The 21,512-nt window shown below is 35.2% G+C and overlaps 1 protein-coding gene and 1 long non-coding RNA gene across 3 annotated transcripts; both read right to left on the reverse strand.

The window, feature by feature from the left end:
* Positions 1 to 7,569: 7,569 nt before the first annotated feature.
* LOC110628482 (heat shock protein 90-6, mitochondrial) lies at positions 7,570 to 14,549 on the reverse strand. 2 transcript variants are annotated; one of them, XM_021775156.2, is made up of 20 exons: positions 14,255 to 14,549; positions 13,422 to 13,622; positions 13,219 to 13,292; positions 11,869 to 11,994; positions 11,693 to 11,786; positions 11,462 to 11,545; positions 11,212 to 11,355; positions 11,009 to 11,122; positions 10,741 to 10,800; positions 10,556 to 10,630; positions 10,354 to 10,458; positions 9,901 to 10,041; positions 9,701 to 9,793; positions 9,509 to 9,586; positions 9,108 to 9,362; positions 8,903 to 9,005; positions 8,492 to 8,666; positions 8,311 to 8,416; positions 8,105 to 8,194; positions 7,570 to 7,911 (listed from the first exon to the last, which is right to left on the reverse strand). In XM_021775156.2, exons 1-20 carry the CDS (start codon positions 14,366 to 14,368, stop codon positions 7,756 to 7,758), a joined length of 2,388 nt encoding a protein of 795 aa, XP_021630848.1. In that variant the 5' UTR covers positions 14,369 to 14,549; the 3' UTR covers positions 7,570 to 7,755. The 2 variants fall into 2 exon arrangements, with proteins under 2 accessions (XP_021630848.1, XP_021630847.1); XM_021775155.2 differs by having other exon boundaries at positions 7,570 to 8,194.
* Positions 14,550 to 17,486: 2,937 nt separating this feature from the next.
* Positions 17,487 to 21,059, reverse strand: LOC110627856. The gene is made up of 2 exons (XR_002489924.2): positions 19,744 to 21,059; positions 17,487 to 19,647 (listed from the first exon to the last, which is right to left on the reverse strand). It is a non-coding gene; the product is annotated as an uncharacterized LOC110627856 (long non-coding RNA).
* Between the last annotated feature and the right edge of the window lie 453 nt (positions 21,060 to 21,512).

The following is a 21,512-nucleotide window of genomic DNA, read 5'->3' on the forward strand; positions in this document are numbered from 1 at the left end:
TTTTTTCAACGCCGAAATGACCGTCTCAGCCGGTAGTGTTCTCTGTGTTGACCGGCATAGCGCGTTTTATTTTTTGAGAAAAATTACGTTTTAGTCTATATTTAAAAAAAAAAAAAAAAATCGGATGTTTTTTAAAAAAAAAATAAAAATCAGATGCTTTAATCCTTTAGTTACATTTCATCCAAATTGAATATCTCCACTCGAAAAGAATTTAATTCGTTTAATTTTTTTTTCTAATTCTTTTACTTAGAAATGAAAGACTTAACAAATTTTTATTAAAAAAAATTGAATTTCATAACTGAATTTAAAAAATTTATTTGAAATTTTTTTAAACTAACAATGTCAAATAAAGAGAAAATAATTCTGAAAAAATAATCTATCAATTTAACCATTCAAATTTAATTAAGTGAAGAATGCTTAACATTGGAGATTTTAGCCCTCCTCTTGAGGTACAAGTCTCTCGTCTAATTCTTGAAATCATTTTATCGGCTTTTATCTTGCATTCTCAGCTACCTTCTCCTATCCTTTTCCTCTTCCTTTCGTTCTCTTTCCTCTTCCTCTCTTATTGCATCAACAATGAAAGTCATTATTGCTCAAGCTTGGTAGGTATTAAAGATTTTCAGATCACGCCAAAAGGAACCTATTCTTGTTCACTTTTAAGGGTGAAAAGGATACCTCTTTTGTTCTTCTTAATAGACCTTGGACCATACACAACTACTTCCTTAATGTGCAGGAATGACCCGCTGATCTAGCTCTAGAGGAGATTTCCTTTAAAACTTCTCCATTTTGGGTTCATGTGATAGGATTGCCTCCAAACACCATCACTCCACAGAACGCTCAAACGATTGGTATCTTTCTAAGGGGCTATTTGGAAAGTGACAGAGACTCTCAAAATAATCCCACCCTTTGTAATACTTTGAGAATTCATGTTCTAATTGATATTGAAAAACCTTTTGTCACTGGATTTCAGCGTAAGAAGGTAGATGACTCTATTCAGTGGGTAAGCTTCAAGTATGAATGTATTCGAGATATCTGCTTCAATTGCGGCGCCTCAGGTCATTTTAGTGTTTCATGCCGAATACCCAAAAGACAGTCGAGCATCAATTCTACAGGCAAGAGATTTGCCTTTGGGCCATGGCTTAAGGCTCCTTCTCCCAGACGATGAGTACCCCCTTATCAGTTGAAACACCTATAGTGGGTAATATTTTTGGAAGAGCGATTGCCATAGCTGGGAAACAAAACATTCTCTCTACCACCCTTGCTCGTAGTTTTCAAGTTTCTAGAGCTGACAGAGATACAATGGAACCATCAGGGGTGGTCTCAAAAATAGCTAATTTACCTCTCTCCAGCCACCCCTCTTCTCCTCAAACTCCAGCTGCCATCCCTCTACTACATTAATCATTCCCTCTTCCAACGTCCACCCTATCACTTTCTCGTACAAACTCAATACCAAACGACCCAACCCTCTTGCTGGCCCCGAACCCCATCCATGGTCTCACCGTTTTCTTACAAAAAACAAACATGCATCAAAGCCCTCGATTTGAAACTAGATCGGAGTCAGATGGATTACCCTTTTTAGCAAAATACCAATATCAAAAGGAGAGTTGTTGGTCTGTCCCTTCTAGGCATGGTGCCTCGAGCAGTGTACCATCTACCCAAACAATGGCTACCAACCCTGCAATGCTTTTTTCAAAAGACGAGATTCTTACTCTCTTTAAGCAATACCTTATCAGATCTCATGTAGATGCAAAAGATCTTTTTGGGATGTTTCCTTTTTTTCATAACCATTTCTCTATGCAGGCATTTAATATGATGGTCACTTCTACAGACATACCCTCTTTTGGAGAAGACAAGGGGTCTCAAGGGGCAGACGATGACCTATATATTCTTAAAAAGTTGGATATTCAAAATAAATGGACGCATGATGCAAGTGGGCCTTCAAATAGGGGAAGGGCCTTTGGGACATTTCAGGCTAGTTCCTCTCCCCTTAGTTCTAACCTGGCCCAGTCAGTCCAAGAAAGGGAGCCATTCTCTACCAAAGGTTCGCGAGGTTCTCACAATGCTGAAGCTAGTCACGACAGGGAATCCTTGGAAACACTACATTTAAAAAGTCAACCTAGTTAGGAGACAATTAATTCCAAGCTACCAACATCCAAATGGCATTCTAAGAAACAAGCTTTCATTTCTAATCTTCCAAGATTCAAGTTGCTCATCAAGCTTTAGGGCTTGAAAATATTCTATCCTTTGACCAGTTGGTGTACATAGCTAGCTTCTTGCTCAACAAACCATCAAAGGCTGAGGCAATCATCGATTCTAAGCAAGCAGAAGTGCCCAACCTCCCTAAGACTGCACGCCATTAGAAGAGACTAGCTAGGAACCATCCTCGAACTAATTAAGGGGTTATTATAACTGAGCTATCTCAGGATATTACACCATTTATGCTTTTCTGCAAAATATCACCAAAATTATAAAATTAGTTAGAAAATATTTAATTCAGTACTAATAACAGCCTAAATTATGTTTGATCATCTGACAATGAATCTGCAGATAATCTGCAGATAAATACGCTGGCCAAATCTATGAAATTCTTGATGCTCCCACACTCCAAGTTGTTGAACCATGTCTGGACCGGTCCTGATAAGCTGGTTGAAAAGACCTTACACATCTGACATCCTAATGAGTGTGCAACTCTTATAGTTAAGAAATGCTCTTGGGGATTTCTCATCCCGTTATAGGCTACCAAAATTGACATCATGGACTTTTTTGGTATTGTTTTCTGCTGAATCCGTTTTACAAATGGCAGCGAGGTTGGCAACAGGGGACTGTTGTTGTCTCGTGCCTCCAGCTCTGCCAATAGGTACTCTTTCAATCTCTCTAATTTCTAGTCTACATCAGCGTCCTCCCTTCTGGGCCTCTTCTATAAATGGTAGTTTTTTTCTAGCTCTTCACTTTCTAATCTTTCTGCTAGCTAGCTCGAAGGAGTAGCTCTCGACCCATCATTCTCAATAAAACTCCCTCGCTATCCTACCTCTAGCTCGGACTGCTAGCTCATTTCTCCAACTTGCTTTCCCATCTTCATCTTCTATCCTCCTACTATTTTGTTGGGGGATTTAATAGTTCAATGTGGGTTAGGGCTCATTGAGCTTGAGCCTTCGGTTATAGGTGGTTTGCTTAGCGCGGTATTGAGCCCTTTCTACTTTAACATTTGCCCAACCAGTGGACAGTGTTCTGTAACTGGAGAGCCATGCTTTATAGTTCTCGGTCAAACAGAGAAGTTCAGGGCATGGTCTAGATTGAGCTTGGTAAGAGGTTAAGCAACATGAGTGGCTGATTTATTGGGGCTGTTGGGTTGGAGAATGAGAACTGTGGACCTTCTTGAGTCGAGCTTAGGTCGTTTGGGGTGATTCTGTATGGTTTTCACTGTGATTGGCAATGTGGATATCAATGGGTGAATAAAGATGAGAATTCCGTTGATGATAAGATCTCTTTCGTTTCCCACAAATGAACCCAATTGATGTTTGAGATCCAATAATAGGTCAGGCTCAGAGTAATATTTTTTGTAAGCTTGATTTGTTTCTCGTTCCCTTTTCCTTTTATTTCCCTTCCCTTTTGTCTTTTTATGGTGTGTAACCATCGTCCTGTACTTGTATCTTCCTATTGTATTTACACTGGTTGTACGCACGAATATTCTATGTCCTCTTTTATCAACGGCTATTTAATTTCATTCTTCGACGCCACATGGACAATGTCACGGGGTTTATGATTCCATGAGGGTTAACGGATATTTGAGGCTTGGGCCTCCCACGGACAGGTTTGGGCTCAATTTGGCTCGCTTGGACAGTCCCTGGGCTTATATAAGGTGTAGAGTCGCAGGGGGCCTTCCAGAAGCTTAGGCCCAGTCTCTCTAGCTTGGATCTCGCTAAGGTCCGGGCGTCTGAAGCCCGGCTGTCATCAATAACAATCATGTGAAATTATCCAACGAGAGAAAATCCTAAATATTGGACAAATTACTCTCATGAGTCTTTTAAAACTTTCGCCTTCTACAAATCTAAAAGGCAATTTATCAATGATTATCATATGAACAAGGGTCTCCCTAATTGCATTTTCATCATACCTCCAAGTAATAAGAGTGTCTAAATCATCCACATCATCCTCGTTTGCATTTTTTTACAATGATAAATGTGCTTACTTAGTCTCAATGAAATGTGGGTGTTTTTTTATGAATTCATATGATTCCTAAGTGTAGTGGTTTCATTTCTCTTTGGATCACAACAAAATTTACCTTTATAGTAGTTACACTTACTTTTTAATTCACCTTTATCATTGACAAATTTTATAAAGTAATCCCAAACTGGAGACCTTAACCTTACTGGATTTCTCTTCGCTTTTGATAATATGGTTGTTTCTGTTGAAATATTATTACTAGTTTGATTAAAACTACTAGTACTATTTGGGAGTAGCTGATTATTTTGTGACTCTATGATTCACTTAACAACAATTAATTATATCATTAAATTAAATTTAATCAGTTTAACATAAACTTAATCAATAACAATATAAAATAAGCAATTAAGCATAAATCTCAATTAAAAGATGCAATTATTGCCTCATTATACCACATTTGATTGCCATTTGCCAAGAAATTAGTAATGTAAGGCACTTTGCAATTTTGTACTATTGATAAGAGATGCAATGATTGTCAAGTTATTTTCGACAATTAAATATGAAGATCAACGTCCCAACTTTAATTACATTCACAATCACCATATCATTATAATTTGATAAAAATTAAAAAATAAAATTTAATTTCAGTGCAAGTAATCCAATTACAGTACAAATTTAAATAAACTATTAAACTGCTAAAAATAGAAATTCAATCTTAACTTGCACATAATCTTATAATGATTCCCTTCAGCAAGCATAAATCACAATTAGTCAATTACCACAATTTAACTACGATCAATTCAATTGTACAATTACACAATTACAATCAATTCAATTGCACAATTACACAACTATAATTAAAATAAAAACCCAATCCCATGCTAACACAACTATAATCAATTTAAGTAGAATTCATCTCATAGCTCATCGTCAACTTCTTGCCTTGAAGATCAACTGTCCATCAAAGGAAAAACAGTTAAAGTTCTCGAGATTCTCCACATCAAACATAATTTAGATCTTTCACTTAGCCGTGATAAATTTGTCACCCTACTGAAACTCACTAGGTGAAGAGAGTATAAACACAAAGAGGAAGCCACTAATAAAAAACTTGCTTTCTCCTGTCACATGCAAGTGAAGATCTCTCTGGATTGGTCAATAAAACAACCTGCATGCAACTAACAAACTCAACAAAGATAAAAACTATAGATCCAAATGCAAATCCCTCTCCATATGCACTAATTTGCTAAAAAAATCAAAACGAGGTAATTTTTGATCTTACAATTCCACCCAGAGGTGGGGAATGAAGGAAACCCACTACTCTGAGTCGGAAAATGGATGGTTTTTCCTGTCTAGGAGCATGTAAAGATCTCTATGGATTAGTTAATACTAAAGGGAAAGGGTTCAGTTTTTAGGAACTGTTGGTACTAAAGAAAGAGAACAAAGGGGACCAATCAAAATATAAGATAAGAATTGCCTGTTATATGGAAAATACTTGCATATATCTGTAAAACCACATGCAAGTTTCACCATTATTTTATCAATTGCATAAGTTAATTTCTTTTTGAAGTGCAAAATTTTATTGCATAGAAATCCAAAGGACAAGAGAGATACACATAAGGCCCATAGTCTGAAAATAAAAAAGATCCTAACCATAGAACAAAGCTATAAATCCTAAGATCCCTTGCACAAATAACCCTAGTCTAAGGTTGCCCAACTGAGATTTGAGAAACCACTTGCACTTATGATACTATCACCAACTTGAAGATTATTTCAAGGTATCCACCACTAACTTAAGGAAGGAGAGAAATGGCATCTTAGTCTTGTGTAGCCATGAGGCAAATTACTCTTTGATCCCTTAATTCTCAAAGTTGTCCTCTTTAGGATCCTCTCCAAAGTTGATGTATACAATACACCAAACCTACAATAAAAATGCATATAACCTCTTTTATATTAGTATTGGATTTGCTCAAAATAACAATAAAAATCTTCATATATTGATATGGATATAATAAGAGAATATGTGTGTCATCCCACTGAGAAAATATGTTTTCTTTGTCCTTGAAAAGCAAAGAAAACCCGAAACTTTAAAGATAAAACATTTTACTATACAAAGAGAAAGGGAACAATAAGCTTTTAAGAGAAATCTCTCAAAAAATCAGAAAGATAAAAGTAGCATTTGTGAGATGCAACTACCGCCTCCATATATTATAAGTTTAATATTATATAAAATAATTATTTACATCCTTAAATTTTATTAAAAAAATTATATGACACTCTAAAATTTTAAAATGTCTCATTATACACTTGATTTATTTAAAATAGAATTAAAATGATTTTAGAAGTCGTATTAATAAATAGTCTGAGTTTTTTTTATAACTTTTTTAGATTAATTAAATTCAAAGAGAATATTTTCTAAATATAGAAAATATACTGTGAAATTCAATTTTAAAATTTGCACATTATGATGATTATTATTTTTATTAAGTTATTGATTATAAATAATGAAATTATGTAACCTATTATGAATATATTTCAATATATTTATATTCATTTTAATTATACTTTTGAATAGTTTAGAGGTGTATTATAGAACGTTATTAAAATTTAGGCTGCTATACGAATTTTTTTTATAAAGTTTAGAATGCAAATATAAATTTAACCTTAATATTTAAAAAAAAATAAACCTTCTAACATATTATTTTTCAATTTCTTTTTCCTTCTCCTTCGACACTAGAAAAGCCCATTGACTCCTTTAATTTTAATCTTCATTTATTTTGTAACAAAAACATTATTATGATTCGTTGTGTCAACCAAATAATTTTAATCTTCATTTATTTTGTAACGAAAACATTATTATGATCATTGCATCAACCAAAATGGGATGTGGTGAGGGCTTGATGACCACTAATTTTCTAAAATTCAAGTTATAATTACATTTAAATATTAAAAAATTTATTATTTAATGTATATAATATAAAAAAACTAATTGATATTTCAATTATAAAAAATATATTAAAAAATTTAATAATTAATAATTTTATTAATTTTATCTGCTAAATAATTTACTATTTAATTTATATAATATTAAAAAAAATCTTATACTTGGATCATTTAATTTTATAAAAATAATTTTTTTTAACGAACTTTTTAAAATCTTAATATCTTTTTGATGTCTCTCTAATTTTACCTTAAATATATACATTTACGCCTGAAACAAGCGGACGAATCAGATTTTTCATTTTCCATATAAGATTAAAAACTAATATCATTTGAGGAACCACTGCCGATCCCTTTCTTCCATATTAACCCACCCCAACTCCAAACCAAATGCTCTTCCGTTCATAGAAATGGGTAGAAGCCCCGTAAAAAGATATGCTGATAGAGAGATAAGTAGAGAAAGAAGAATGGAATAATAGCGATAATTAATAATAAACCGTAATATAAAAACGAATCTCATGAGAAATTAAATTCACACATTTGACTGTCCAATTCCTCTGCCCATCTACCAACTACGCCCTAAATTTCTTTCTTTTTTTTCCCCCCGAGTACTATGTGTGTTTGGAAACAAGGAAATGGAGAAAATTCTCATCTTCACTTGTGACTACCGGCTTCAACTGGCTCAACCACCTCAGCTTCTAATGTTTCTGGGATGTGAGCTTGACGAGATGCAGGTGTTGACCATTTCCCTGAAATGGCAATGCGCATCATCTCATATATCTTCCCACCAAGCTGTGCTGGATTCTCAGGCTGCATCAATCAGAGAACTAGTTAGACAACAGTCAAATGTGATGCTATTAAAGCTGGCCACATGAAGAACCAAGTACAATAATCGTCCGCTTCTATTACTGCCATGGCTAAATTTTAGGGAAGTAATTTCATCAACCGTACCGACAATTAGATCATGATTCCCCAAAGCCACAAGAACACTAAATGTACTTACAGTAAATCCACTAGAGACTAAAGCCGCATCATAAAGAAGATCGATAGCTTTCAGGGCATCTTCATCATCCGGGTTAATCCTGCATGCCTCCTGCAAAGAATTAGAAGATTCAGAATACTGCATTGTCCTCGCTAGAGCCATTAGGTCTCAAACAATCATGTGCCTGTGTGAGAGAGGAGAGACAGCAATAGAAACGTTCACCCTACATGTAAGCTCTTAATTATTGCGTGCTCAGGATTGATCTCAAACACCCTTCTGCCTCTCATGAATTCCAGGCTAGACACGTCACCAACTGTTTGTGACTTCATTAGCCTACAAGAATTTCAATTGTGCTGAAAATGATTCTTAAATTATATCATTGATACAAGCAACAATAGACAACTTTACCTCTCCATGTTGGCAGACCAACCAAATTTTCCAGATGCAAGAACACAGGGTGAGGAGCTCAGGCGGTTTGAGATTTGTACACTAGCAACTTTGTCACCCAAACGCTTCTTAATCCAATCACAAGTTTGGCCAAACTCCTGCTTCATCTCCTTCTCTTTTTCCTCATTCTTATCACCTGAAGAAGTTGGAGATTTGAATTACACTCTCTAAATGGAGGTCAATAATCTAAAATGGAAGGATTGAGAAAAACGCTCTTTCATGATCCACGCAAAGTCCATATCTCAATTAAGAAATTGGCATACTAAAATATAACGGCAGAAAAAACTGTAAAGTGGCTGAGGCACAGGAGGAAGCCACTGGACCGAAGATAGAATTTAAATTTCAAAATGTCCAAGATCTCAGAATCCTGACCTAAATCTAAGTCTTCCTTGCTGATATCAACAAAATCCTTCTCCTTGTAAGATTTCAAATTCTGGATGGCAACCTCATCAATGGGATCAACTAAGAACAGCACCTGCAGAAGTAACATCAAAAAAGCATTCATGTATCAACATGAGGGCATAGCACAACATAATAAGCTTCAAGGTCTAGACCCTCCAATAACACATTCACATACTTCAATGTCCTTCTCAATAAGTCTCTCTAAGAAAGGTGTGTTCTTGGCACTTGTCACACTATCAGAAGCAATGTAATAGATAGCCTTTTGATCAGGCTTCATGTTCTCTACATACTCATCCAAGCTTATCATCTCCTCCTCACTCTGGGAAGAGAAGAATCTAAGCAATGGTGCAATTCGCTTGTGGTTTTCACGATCCTCAATGCAACCCAATTTCAAATACTTGCCACAGTTCTCCCAGAACTTCTCATAGTCCTGGAAAAAAAAAGGATAATAAGTTATTGGAGAAAAGAAGGGGAGAAAAACAAGATCCCCCACTCGTAGGTTTAAATACAGGAGAACCAAGGTTTTCTGGCTAAATAAAATAGGTCAATAAACTTGACTAAGAGGCAAGAGCATACTTCTCTATTCTCACTCAAGGATATTCCCAAAATCATGTCAAAGGCCTTTCTAACCAATCGTTTCCGCATGATCCGTACCTTCAAGGAAAGCACAAAAGATCAAGATTAGAAAGATATAATTAGTCAGATAAAAATCCATTAAAGAGCATAGCATAAGCTTCAAGGCAACAAAAGCATGCTGGATATACTTACGATGCGACTTTCTTGAAGAATTTCACGTGAAACATTGAGAGGAAGATCATTTGAGTCCACAACACCTTTTACGAAGCTCAGATATCGAGGGAACTAATGCAAGCAAAAATAAAAAGGATTACTATGACCAAGTTCAAATGCAACCTCTCTCCCTCCCTCCCTCTCTCTGGTTAGGAAATGATCAAGGATCTCATTCTTACCAGCTCTCCATCAAAATCATCTGAAATGAATACTCTTTTCACATAGAGCCTGATATTTTTTGTCTTGGGATTAACTATGTCGTCCTTTCCTGTAGGAGCAACAGCTGGCACATAAATTACAGATCTGAACTCCACCTCACCCTGTGAAACCAACCATCAACATCTCCCAAATCAATAATAACAGCACAATGGAGAAAGGAGAAAATCAGAAATTAGAGTCAAACATCTAGTCAGTCAAATTAATCAGTAAAACATGTCAAAAGCCATTAAGGGTATACTTTTCCTTCATCAAATTTCCCTTGGTTTTTACCAGAAGATAATTATCACCTTTTCTAGAAGCAAGTACTAAGTGAGATCCTACATATGATGATATCATTTTCAATCATAGGAACATATATATATAATTCATTAACTGAAGCAATTACCAAAGTTGCTAATTGCCCTTTCTATTACCTCTGTTGTGAAATGTGAGGATGCTAATGGATCCATGTATTCATTAAAAGTTTTCTTGTAGAACTCGTTGTATTCCTCTGTAGATACTTCCTTAGGGTTGCGAAGCTGCACATACCAAAAGACTGACATCACAACCTTTGCCACAAGAATGGCTTCTAAGTAGTTCAACCAACAACAGTTTTGATTCCTTCCTTTAACTCACCCATAATGGTTGAGTCTCATTAGTCAGTTCCCAGTCCCAGTACCTCTCAACAACAGTCTTTGTTTTCTTCTTTTTCTGTTACACAGGCATAACCAGATGATCATAAAAATAAAATAAAATAAAAAATAAATAAACCTTAAAATTCAACAGGTAATTCAAAATTGTTAAGCAAGATATGGTAAAACCTCGGTTGTATTATCTTGTTCATCTTTTTTGGCTTCGGTGGGCTCCTCATCAACCTCAACCTGCCACAAGGTAAGGAACAATAAATTGATTATCCCAAACACAAATGAAGTAGGAAGACTTTGTACAATCATGACTCCAAACATATCTCAGTCCTCAATAAAAAATGTGTTGCATGTGCAATTCACAAGAGGCTGGGATTCATAATGGGTATCCCTAGCATCTCTCTTCCCCCTTCCCCACCCCCCACCCCCTAAAAAAGTAAAATACCTCTTTAGTGTATCCTTTTTCCTGCCAGGTGTATATTGGAAATGAAACAAACTGAGAGTAATTTTTCACAAGCTTTTGAATCCGCTCTGGATTTGCAAAGCCCTTGTCATCATGCTGACAGTAGACAAAAGAATGTTTCAGAAAAGGTATACTTTGCAAGTTATAGCAGAAGAAAACAGCCACATAAAACAAAGAAGCTAAACCTTAAGATACAATGTAAGGCGGGTCCCCCTTGGAATGATCTTCTCAGGGTCCGTCTCCTCTCGAATGGTATAGGAGCTAGCATTGGCCTCACCTTCCCATACATATTGTTTATCGGATTTTGGGCTTTTTGTTGAGACAACCACCTTCAAGTAAAAAGATATATCAATCCCAAGGAGTGGGAAGCTGCCAAATCCACGATTCAATGATAGTACACATAAAAAGGTTTAGAATTTTCAGCTACAATCATACCCGATCTGAGACCAGGAAAGCTGAATAAAAGCCAACACCGAACTGACCAATTAAATTGTTATCAGCACCAGCATCCTTGCTATCCTGTTAAAAGAAAATAAGTCCTTCAAATACACCAAAGAACGGCCACACCTCCGGCTCCTTTCCTCCCCCCCCCCCCCCAAAGAAAAAAAAAAAAAAAAGAAGCCAATTAAAAAAATCAATAAGTTGCCAGTTAGAGAAGTATTTGACCTTCAATGCCTTCAAAAATTTTGCAGTTCCACTTTGTGCAATAGTTCCTAGACAGTCGATTAATTCTTGACGAGTCATACCGATGCCAGAGTCACTGCAAGAGAGGGCAATGATTTGAACAGCTGAATCTGAAGAAAGATTAATAGCTAATAATCTATGAACTTATTGTAGCTTACGTGATAGTCACAATTCCATTATCCTTATCAGTTTGAATACGGATGTCAAGATCAGCAGCATCCTTCAAAAGCTCAGGCTCAGTGACACCAAGAAATCGCAGCTTGTCCAAGGCATCACTAGCATTGCTGTGGATATAAATATATGCACTAAAAAATCAGATGCTAAAGGACAGCAAAGCAAGAGCAATTGAAATCACTAATCTTTTATCGCGCAGCTTTAAGTTCAATAATGAAGCAAACAAACACTACATCATTGTCTACTAAAACCAAATGGACATAATGGGTCATATCATGTAAAGAGATAGTAATGGAGTCGTGCAAAAAGAATATATGGACCAGGTCAAGGAGGTAAACATGAGCTCAGATTTCATGTAGACATTTTGTTTAGCATTGATACAAAAGGTAAGAATTTCCAGAGTCCCCTGGGGCTAGGGGCTGTGCAATTGGTTGGTTTGATTCTAATAATGAACCAAACTCCTTATTTTAATAATGAACCAAACTGAAGCATGAGCTGAATTGAATTAAACTGAAAATTTGAGTATGGTTTGTTGGTTTCAGCTGGATTTGAGCCCAATTTGGGACTACAGAAAGTGGCCAACATACTAATATTTCAACAGCAATGGCCAACAGTTTTAACTTACAAATGCACAAAATGGCCAAAATCAACACAAATGAAATGCACAAATGGCATATCTATTTTTAGAGAATCATAAAGCAAATAAACAAAATCAACAGTCACAAAAAGAAATGAGAAAAATGCACAGAATCAACAGTTCAACAATTACATAAACACACTGTGAGACAGAATCAATTGGAACATAATTCAAAAAATATTATAACACAACCAAAACAAGCAAATGCATAAAATCAACATTGCCTCAAATAACATACCATCCAAAACAGCAGAAAACATAAATACAGCACTAGCCTAATACATCAGTATGAAATAAAAATATATAAACTTCAAAAGACAACATAAAGAATATTAATAATGTTGTTTGCATTGTTTCTATCCATTATCCTGTACTCTCCATGGTAGAGAAATTCTATAAGAAATAACATATCTTGAGCATATAAATATTAGACCTCTTCAGAATATTAGGATGAGATTCATCTATAGTCTTGAAATTAATTAACCTCAGTTCAACTAGTTGTTTTTTCTATGGTGTATTCCATTGAAACAAATATAAAATTTTAAAATCTTATTTGCCAATCATCACCAATGACGTTAACAATATATGTCCAATCAACATCAACCTCTACCGGTGTTTCACGAATAGGTAGAGGATAGAAAAGAAGATGTGGAAGCTGTTTCACAAATGGCAAAAAGCAATAAAGATTAGAACATGCCTGATAAGCTCCCTAAGAAACACCTCTTTGTTGCTGTATAAACTATTAACAATGAGATCCATGAGGCGACTAACCTGTCATTCATAAAAGAACAAAAAGTGCAGTTCATGAAAAAAGATAAGGGGCAATAAAAAGTAGCAGGTTAATACCTTTGTTCCTCTAAATATAAAATGAATTAACCCTAAATTCCAAGCATATATTACCTCAGCTTGATATTCATATTTTTCACCCACTGGTGGTGGAGGTGAAGATGCATCAGATTCTGCTGCAGTGGACTCATATCGATTACCCAAAAACAAGCCATTTTTCAAGTTTAATTGAGTTGAAGCGCCAGCTTTATTTGGTACCAGTTTAACAGAGGTTACTGCTGAGTACCATCTAACTCGATTATCTCCATCCACAGCCTGCTCAAAGTCCAAAGTGAAAATAGAAGATGAACAATCTAGAATTTCAAGCCAATAAAGAGATATTAATTGATTGCAAATTCACCGGTATTCACATTCAGAATGTTACTTATCAACATACAGTATACAAGAAATTTATGCAACAAAATACTAAAAATAGAAGGGGAATTAGACAACACTGGGCAGAAAATAAAGAACACAAAGAAACATAAATTCATCCGAAAGAAGAAACAAATTTCCAAGTTGAATTGCATAAATGGATAAGAATTAAAACAAAGGTTTTCTATCCAAAACCCTTGCTATAGAAGCTAGCTATAAACCACGACTTATAATCTAATGTAGCGCTAAGATGTTGAAAATACAATAAACCTTCATTTATTCAACGAAAGCAAACCACAAATTAGTTCAACACATAACCATCAACCTTGATCATCAACACAAAATAATCCAAAATTAGTAGAACACCTAATCATCATAAAATCGCCGGGTAACAAACTACATAACCCATTTGATATTAATCAGCAACAAGAATTCATATAAATATCAGTAACTCGGTCCATTTCAGAGAACAAGGACGCTTAAAAGAAGCAACCAAGATGACAAGATAGAAATGGCAGGGATTTTAAGTGTACCGAATCGGCCAAGTGAGAAGAGCAAGAAAGAGGGGCCGCAGCTACGCTCCTCCGGCAAGGCGAGCCACCAGCTCGGAGGATAGCAGAAACGGAACGCTTTGAAAGCCTGTGCATGGTTGAAAATGTTGAAATTGGCAAGGAATTTCAAGATAGCAAAGCCAGAAAGAGAAAACAGTGAAATGAACTCCTAGTAGCGAGCAAGTTGCTACGAGGTTTATAGTAGGGTTTTTGATACTATAATAGGGGTTTGGGAAGCTTCTGGAGAGGAGACGGAAAAGGAAATGGCTGTTGTGGGGTTATTTTGGTCTTTCAGGACAAAAATGTTGAAAATTCTACAGAAACAGATGAGAAGGTGCAACGACGAGTCGTTTGTAGAGCAATTACAAAGGTTTCCACGTATTGACTAAATAGTTTGGAGGTTTACACGTATTTATATTTTAATTTAATTAATTTAATTTTTATATTTTAATATAATTTTAATTAATCAGTAAATTTTTAAATTTAATAATTTATGTGATAACCGAAAATAATTTATATGATAAACTAAAAAAATGATCGTACTGTATTGAAATTACTGAAAACTCGACAATTCTCGAACATTTAATGTATTGAAGGATTTAATTATTAATTACAAGGTAGATATTTTATTTTTTATGAAAAAAAAAACTCTTCGTTCTCGTATAAAATTTTTTCATAATTTTTTATATTTTAATAGTTATTTCTCGACCAGAATTGGAAGGAGGTCTTTCGCTAACGTGGAAAAGTCATGTGTCTGTTTTTTGTTATTGACTTTTTTTCAAATTTTATTAATTCGGTTGTTTCGAAATGTATATTCAATGGAAATTTACTGATTATTATAGTTATTATAAGTTTTTGGAATCACAATGGCGACGTCAGTTTTGAAATTTTATTCGAGATAAATCTCGTAAAAAATTTTTTCCGTAACTTTATTTAGGAGATTTTAATGATTTATATTCGAGAGATGAAAAAGAAAGAGGAGCAAGTTTATCAAATTATTTTATATAGGAGTTTAGATAAGTAATTGAGATTTGAGAGATATTTTTGCCAAATTATGGCATAATCGTTTCTCTGTTTAGAATAATATCCCTATTTGATAAAATTTTATTAATATAATAATTAATTTTATTTTATTTTTAAAAAATAATTTATATAATAATATAATAATTTAATTAGCCTATCACATGTATTATTTTTATTATTTTTAATTGATTAAAAAAATTTTAACATTTATATTATTTCGTAATTTATTTAAATATTAATGTTTAATTTAAACATTTAAATTTTAAATATATTGATTCTAATTTTAATTAATTTTTAAAATTAAAAACAAATAATATAATTATTAAATATATTTTAATATCTTCAACGGTTATTTTATAATAATAATTATGAATACTTTATAATAAATATATTATTTAATTTAAAATAACAGTATATATAAAATAATTAAAAATAATATATTTATTATAAAATTTTTATAATTATAAATATAAAATAAAATCTATTTATTATTAAAATCGTCTACTGTATATTTAATAGTACAGTTTTTTTTATAATCAAAGTAGAGTGTTTTATTAATTCAAAGTCATACAATAAAACATCCATTATATACATTAACAATCAATCTAGTAGCTCGTACAAGCTCATGAGCTGCCATGTTTGCAAGGCAAGAAACACAACTCCAACGGCAGTAATGTTGGAATTGACGTTGAAGTTGCTGAATATCTTTGATATCTGCTCCAAAAGGAGTAAAATCAACGCCCATTCTGTCAGTTACAGCAAAAAATACCTCTTGACAATCCGTCTCAATGATCACTCGAGCCCACTGCTTATCATAAAGCCAACTAAGTGCTTCCTTCAAAGCAAACGCTTCAGCCGTTCGTGGATTGAAGCTGACTGGAATTATCAAATTCTTAGCAGCTAAGAATCTGCCATGCTTATCTCTCGCAATAAAAGCCAATCCTGTGGAATCATTAACATTGGTAGCTGCATCCACATTAACTTTAATCCATCCCTCCTCTGGTTTATGCCAAGCCCTACTTCGTATCTATTGTGGAACTTTAGCATTTTTCACTTGGGCATTTTGCCAAGCGTCTTGTGTGCACTTCGCACTCATCCAAGTCTGAACCAGCGATCGATACCTATTCTCCCAAAGAACTGAGTTTTTTGAATTCCAGAATGACCAACACGTCCACAAAATCATACAAGCATCAGACTCATTAAATAATTGAATCACAGCTGCTAACCATTCTACAAAAGTTGCAACGTTTGGTCTGTACCAACCAACATTAGAAGCTGTCCATACCTGCTGTGCATACCCACACCGAACCAATAAATGTAAAATTAATTCCGTTTCCAAATTGTAGAGAGCATAAATATAAGGCACAGGAACACGTCGATTCAACAGCACTTCCCTACTAGGAACAATATTATTTCCTTCTCATAATGCAAAGTTCTTGACTTGTGGAGAAAGTGGGAGCTTCTAAATCTTCTTCCACATACAATTAATATCCCCTCCCACCACCTCATCATCTGGGATCAAGCTTCTATATATGCTCATTTTACTGTATAAATGCCTTTTTTATCAAGCAACCAAAATTGGGAATCTTTACTATCATTGCTCAGAGGAATCGACAGAATCAGCTACACATCCCTTTTTATGAATACCGAGTGAATCAGACTATCACTCCAACTCCCATTATTCATCAGGTCACTCACCATAAACACGTGTTATCATCACTGAATTGGGTTACAACAAATGGATTTTCAGGATCATGAAGCCATGAATCCATCCCAATCGAAATTGTACTACCATCATCAATTCTCCAACAAGCTCCTTTTCTGATAATTTCCCGTGACTCAAGAATACTTCGCCACACATAACTCGGATTAGCGCCAATCTGAGCCAGTAAAAAGTCTGTATTTGCAAAATAGCGAGCCTTTAAGACTTTCACCATGAGCGAGTTGGGATTAGTTATGAGTCTCCATCCTAGCCGCCTCAACAAAGCAACATTAAACTCACGAATCCTCTTAAACTGCAAGCCCCCACAAGATTTAGACATCCAAAGTAAATTAGCAGACGTGAATTTTTGCCCCACTAAAAATCAGCAAAAACATTTTCCAGCTCTCACACGTTCCTCTTGGAAGCAAAAACAAGGACATAACATAGCCTGCAATACAGACTTGATTAAAATTTCTTTCCCAGCCTTAGAAAAAAAAAATCGATGCTTCCATGAATGCATTCTTTTCCAACAAACTTGAAAATCTCTTTTTTATTACGTCCAATAACGGTAGGCAAACCCAAGTAATTACCCAAATTATCATGGTCAGGTACTCTCGACGACCCATAAATAGATATTTTAAAAACTGAAGGGTGAAGGGAGTATTAAGAATGAAATAGATAAGGGATTTAACAAAGTTAACTGCTTGACCAGATGCCCTCTCATAAGTTCTTAAAATTGATTTTGATAGTCCCTACTTCCCTTTTTGTAGCTTTAATGGACAACTACAGTCGTTAGCAAAAAAATAAGTGAGATATCATCGAAGCATCTCGTTTCACTATGCTGTTATGAATTTCTCCTGAACCCACACAAGCTTATTAAACGAGAAATTACCTCCGCACAAAGAATAAATAAATAGGGACTGAGCAGGGGACATTTTCCCTTGATGCAATACCTTATAATGTACTGTAGACCCACACTGCAAAATCATCTGAATTCAAGGAGCACCAAAACCCATCTTGATCATAACCGCCTTCAAAAAAGACCATTCTAATATGTCATAAGCCTTGCTTATGTCTATTTTTAAGGCTGCCAGACCCGTTTTTCCTTGCCTCTTCCCACTAATTGAATGCAATACTTCATAAACTATCACTGAATTATCTTGTATATGTTTCCCCGCAACAAAGGCACTCTACTCCGGTGAAATAATACATGACAGCAATGGTTTCAACCTATTAGCCGGCATCTTCGCCATAATTTTGTACAAAACTTAACACAAAGCAATGGGATGGGATGAAGATCCATCATGCCTTCAGGATTCACTTTCTTCGGTATCAATATCCTTTCATTAAGTTGATGAGGAAAGCTACCACATGCAAGACTAGAAATACAAAACTCCGAAACCTCACGTTGGATCAGATTCCAAAAGTGCTAGAAAAAACCAGGATTCAACCCTTCAACTCCTAGTGACTTGTCAACACCCATACTGAAAATTGTTTGTTTAACCTCTTTAGGTGAAAATGCCTCCATTAACAGTACATTACCACCTCTGGCACACAAGATATTACCACCTCTGGCACACAAGATATGACCTCCTGTAAATCATATTCCTGTGAAGAATAAAGAGCATCAAAATAATTAATAATAATTGAATCAATGCCCGAGTCCCAATTACACCAATCACCATTACTATTACACAGCTGGTCAAGACCCAAACTCTCGGCCAGTCAGCCTTAGCTCTCTATTTCCAATATGTTTCATGTTGAAGCATTAGCTGACCCAAACTCTGGTTCGCTTCCAGAAAACGTCAATGATCCCCTCCCAGTCCTTAGCTCTCTATTTCCAATATGTTTCTTGTTGAAGCATTAGCTGACCCAAACTCTGCTTCGCTTCCAGAAAACGTCAATGATCTTGACTTGTCCTTCTTCCTCTGAGTCGGTTTAAAACCCTTCAATAATTATCAATTTGTGCCTTAACTTATTCTTAAAATGTTTACCCCAACTGTCTAATGCCTTCCCACAACAACTAAGTTTCCCAAGAAGACCTTCATTATTAACAGCATTCCAGTATTCTTCCACAATTTCACGACAGTCAGGTTCCGAAGACCAGTTGTTCTCATAGTGAAGAAGTTGTACCTGATGCCAAGGAACAAATACTCGCAGCTGCAGCAAAGTAGGAAGATGGTCTGAGGTAGATAAATTAAGTGTACGAGCAACCGCTTGATTAAATTGAATTTTCCAGTTTTATGAAATTAAACACCTGTCTAATTTAGCTTCTATATGATCTCTTCCATCCCTTCCATTATCCCAAGAGAAGCCATAACATGCACAAGGTAAGCCGATCAACCCAGCAGTCTCAAATTATACGGTTGATCTAAGCCCCCAATTTTCTTAGACGCAGAAAGAATATTAAAGTCCCCATACACACCCACAGCAAGGAATTAACCATTGCAAGGTGCTTCAATACAGCCCAGGACTCAGAACTCAGAATGCCTGCCTCTGTCTAGCTCCCCATAAAAACCAGTTAATCTCCATGGATCCAACCCATCTAACCGAACCTCAGTATCAGTAAAGCCCTTAGAAGAATCAATTAAGCTAACAGAATCCACACCTTTCCACAGAAGAGCAAGCCCACCACTTCAGTCCACACAATCTACAGCAAAAAAACCCATCATAATTCAACATTGTTTTTATTTCATCAACTTTGAAAAATAAACAAATAGTTTCAATTAAAAAAATATAATTTGACCGATTCTCCCGAACCAACTGCTTCAATGTTTGGACTGCACGTGGATTGCCAAGATCATAGCAGTTCCAATTAATGCAACTCATCTTGATCAGCGGCTCTGGGCTCCAGAACCCGCCTTCTTCCTGTTTTTTGAAGCAATGGGATGTCTGCTTGTAGTGTCACTCAAATCCACATTCGATGGGCTTTCAATTCCCTCAGTCCGCCTTCTCTTGGTATCCATTATGGTAACAAAATCAACCCCATTCTCATCCAGCTCCATTCCATTGACTTTCCATTCTCACTAACCTTATCTCCCAAATCTTCTGAATGAGAGTTCCCTTCCTTCCCGCCACTATCATCTCCTACTTTTTGAGGATCAGCTTCTGGATTCTGAAGATCACCTCCTTGATTCATGGACTTTCCATCCTCATCCCGCGGAACAACACCTCCTCCTAATCCCTCACCGAAAAAACCACCGGCAAAAGAAGGTTGATCTCTAAGCCACTTCGCACCAATGAGATTGTTGCTCCTTCTTCCTCCATCATGAAGATGGGGCCCATATTTCCTTGGAACAGCAACGCCATTAGCTTGAACTAGCAAAGGACAGAATTTTTCACCATGCCCAATAATCTTGCATAAGAAGCAGAAAGTTGGAATTCACTCATAGAAAAAATTAACAGTAATCCATTCATTCGTTTTCTCCTTTTTCAAACGGATTGAATCTTTGATCGGTCTTCTGATGTCAAACTTCACTCGCATTCCCACTTCTCATAATTATCAGGGTCAGCTTCTACAAAAGTACCAAGCATATCTCCCAATCTGTGCACCACTTTATCATACTTAAAACCAAACTTTAATCCAAACACCTTCACCCACATATACATATGGTTTAACAGAACATCAAAAGGATGTTGGAAGTCTCCCAACTTCTCCATAAGCAAGGCTTGATTATTGAAAGTCCAGGGGCTCATATCAAGGATTCTATTCATGTCAACAACATGATAGAATTGAAACATGTAAATACCACCATGCATTAAGTTCCTCCACTGACATCCCCATAACGGGTTTCATAAGAGTAGCAAGAGTATGTTTCATGGCAGTAAAATTCACCGGCCGCTCAATTAGGAAACGACCAACAACACATAGAGATGCGTCATCTACCTCCTCTCCAACCTCTTCTTCAGCAAGAACAAGCTCCTCCTCATTCGCATCCCCAAGATTCAAACTAGCCTACGTGTCTTTTGAAATCTGATTCACCTCCATGATTGACATTGATGGAAACGACAAAAATAAACTGTTTAACCAAAGAAACAAAGCATGTCAGAGGACACGATGAACACGCTCAAGAGAGAGCGACCCCAACAAAGAATAGGGTTAGAATTAAATATATCATTTAACAACAGATAAATATGGGTTAATATTATCTCTATGGAATTAGTTTATATCTTAAAAAGGACTTATTGAAAGAAAAATTCAAAACATCTACCACTTTTCAGGTTTATATTCTAATTTTAAAATTTTGAATAATAAAAATAATTTTTTTAAATTTATCTCAATTACCCATTTACCTTAATCAATTTTAACTAAAAAAATTTTAATTTACATAAAATTATTCTTTAAAAAACCTATTGAATAAAAAAAATTAAAATTTTAAGATAATTTTTATTTATATTAAAAATTTTAAATTTTAATAATAAAACTAAATTTTTTCATTTTATCTCGATTATATGAGAGAAATTAATTGAATATAAAAAATTATTGAAAAATTATAATGTTATTCTTAAAGTTTT

This window comes from Manihot esculenta, chromosome 12, assembly GCF_001659605.2.
Source record: "Manihot esculenta cultivar AM560-2 chromosome 12, M.esculenta_v8, whole genome shotgun sequence".
Classification (NCBI taxonomy): domain Eukaryota; kingdom Viridiplantae; phylum Streptophyta; class Magnoliopsida; order Malpighiales; family Euphorbiaceae; genus Manihot; species Manihot esculenta.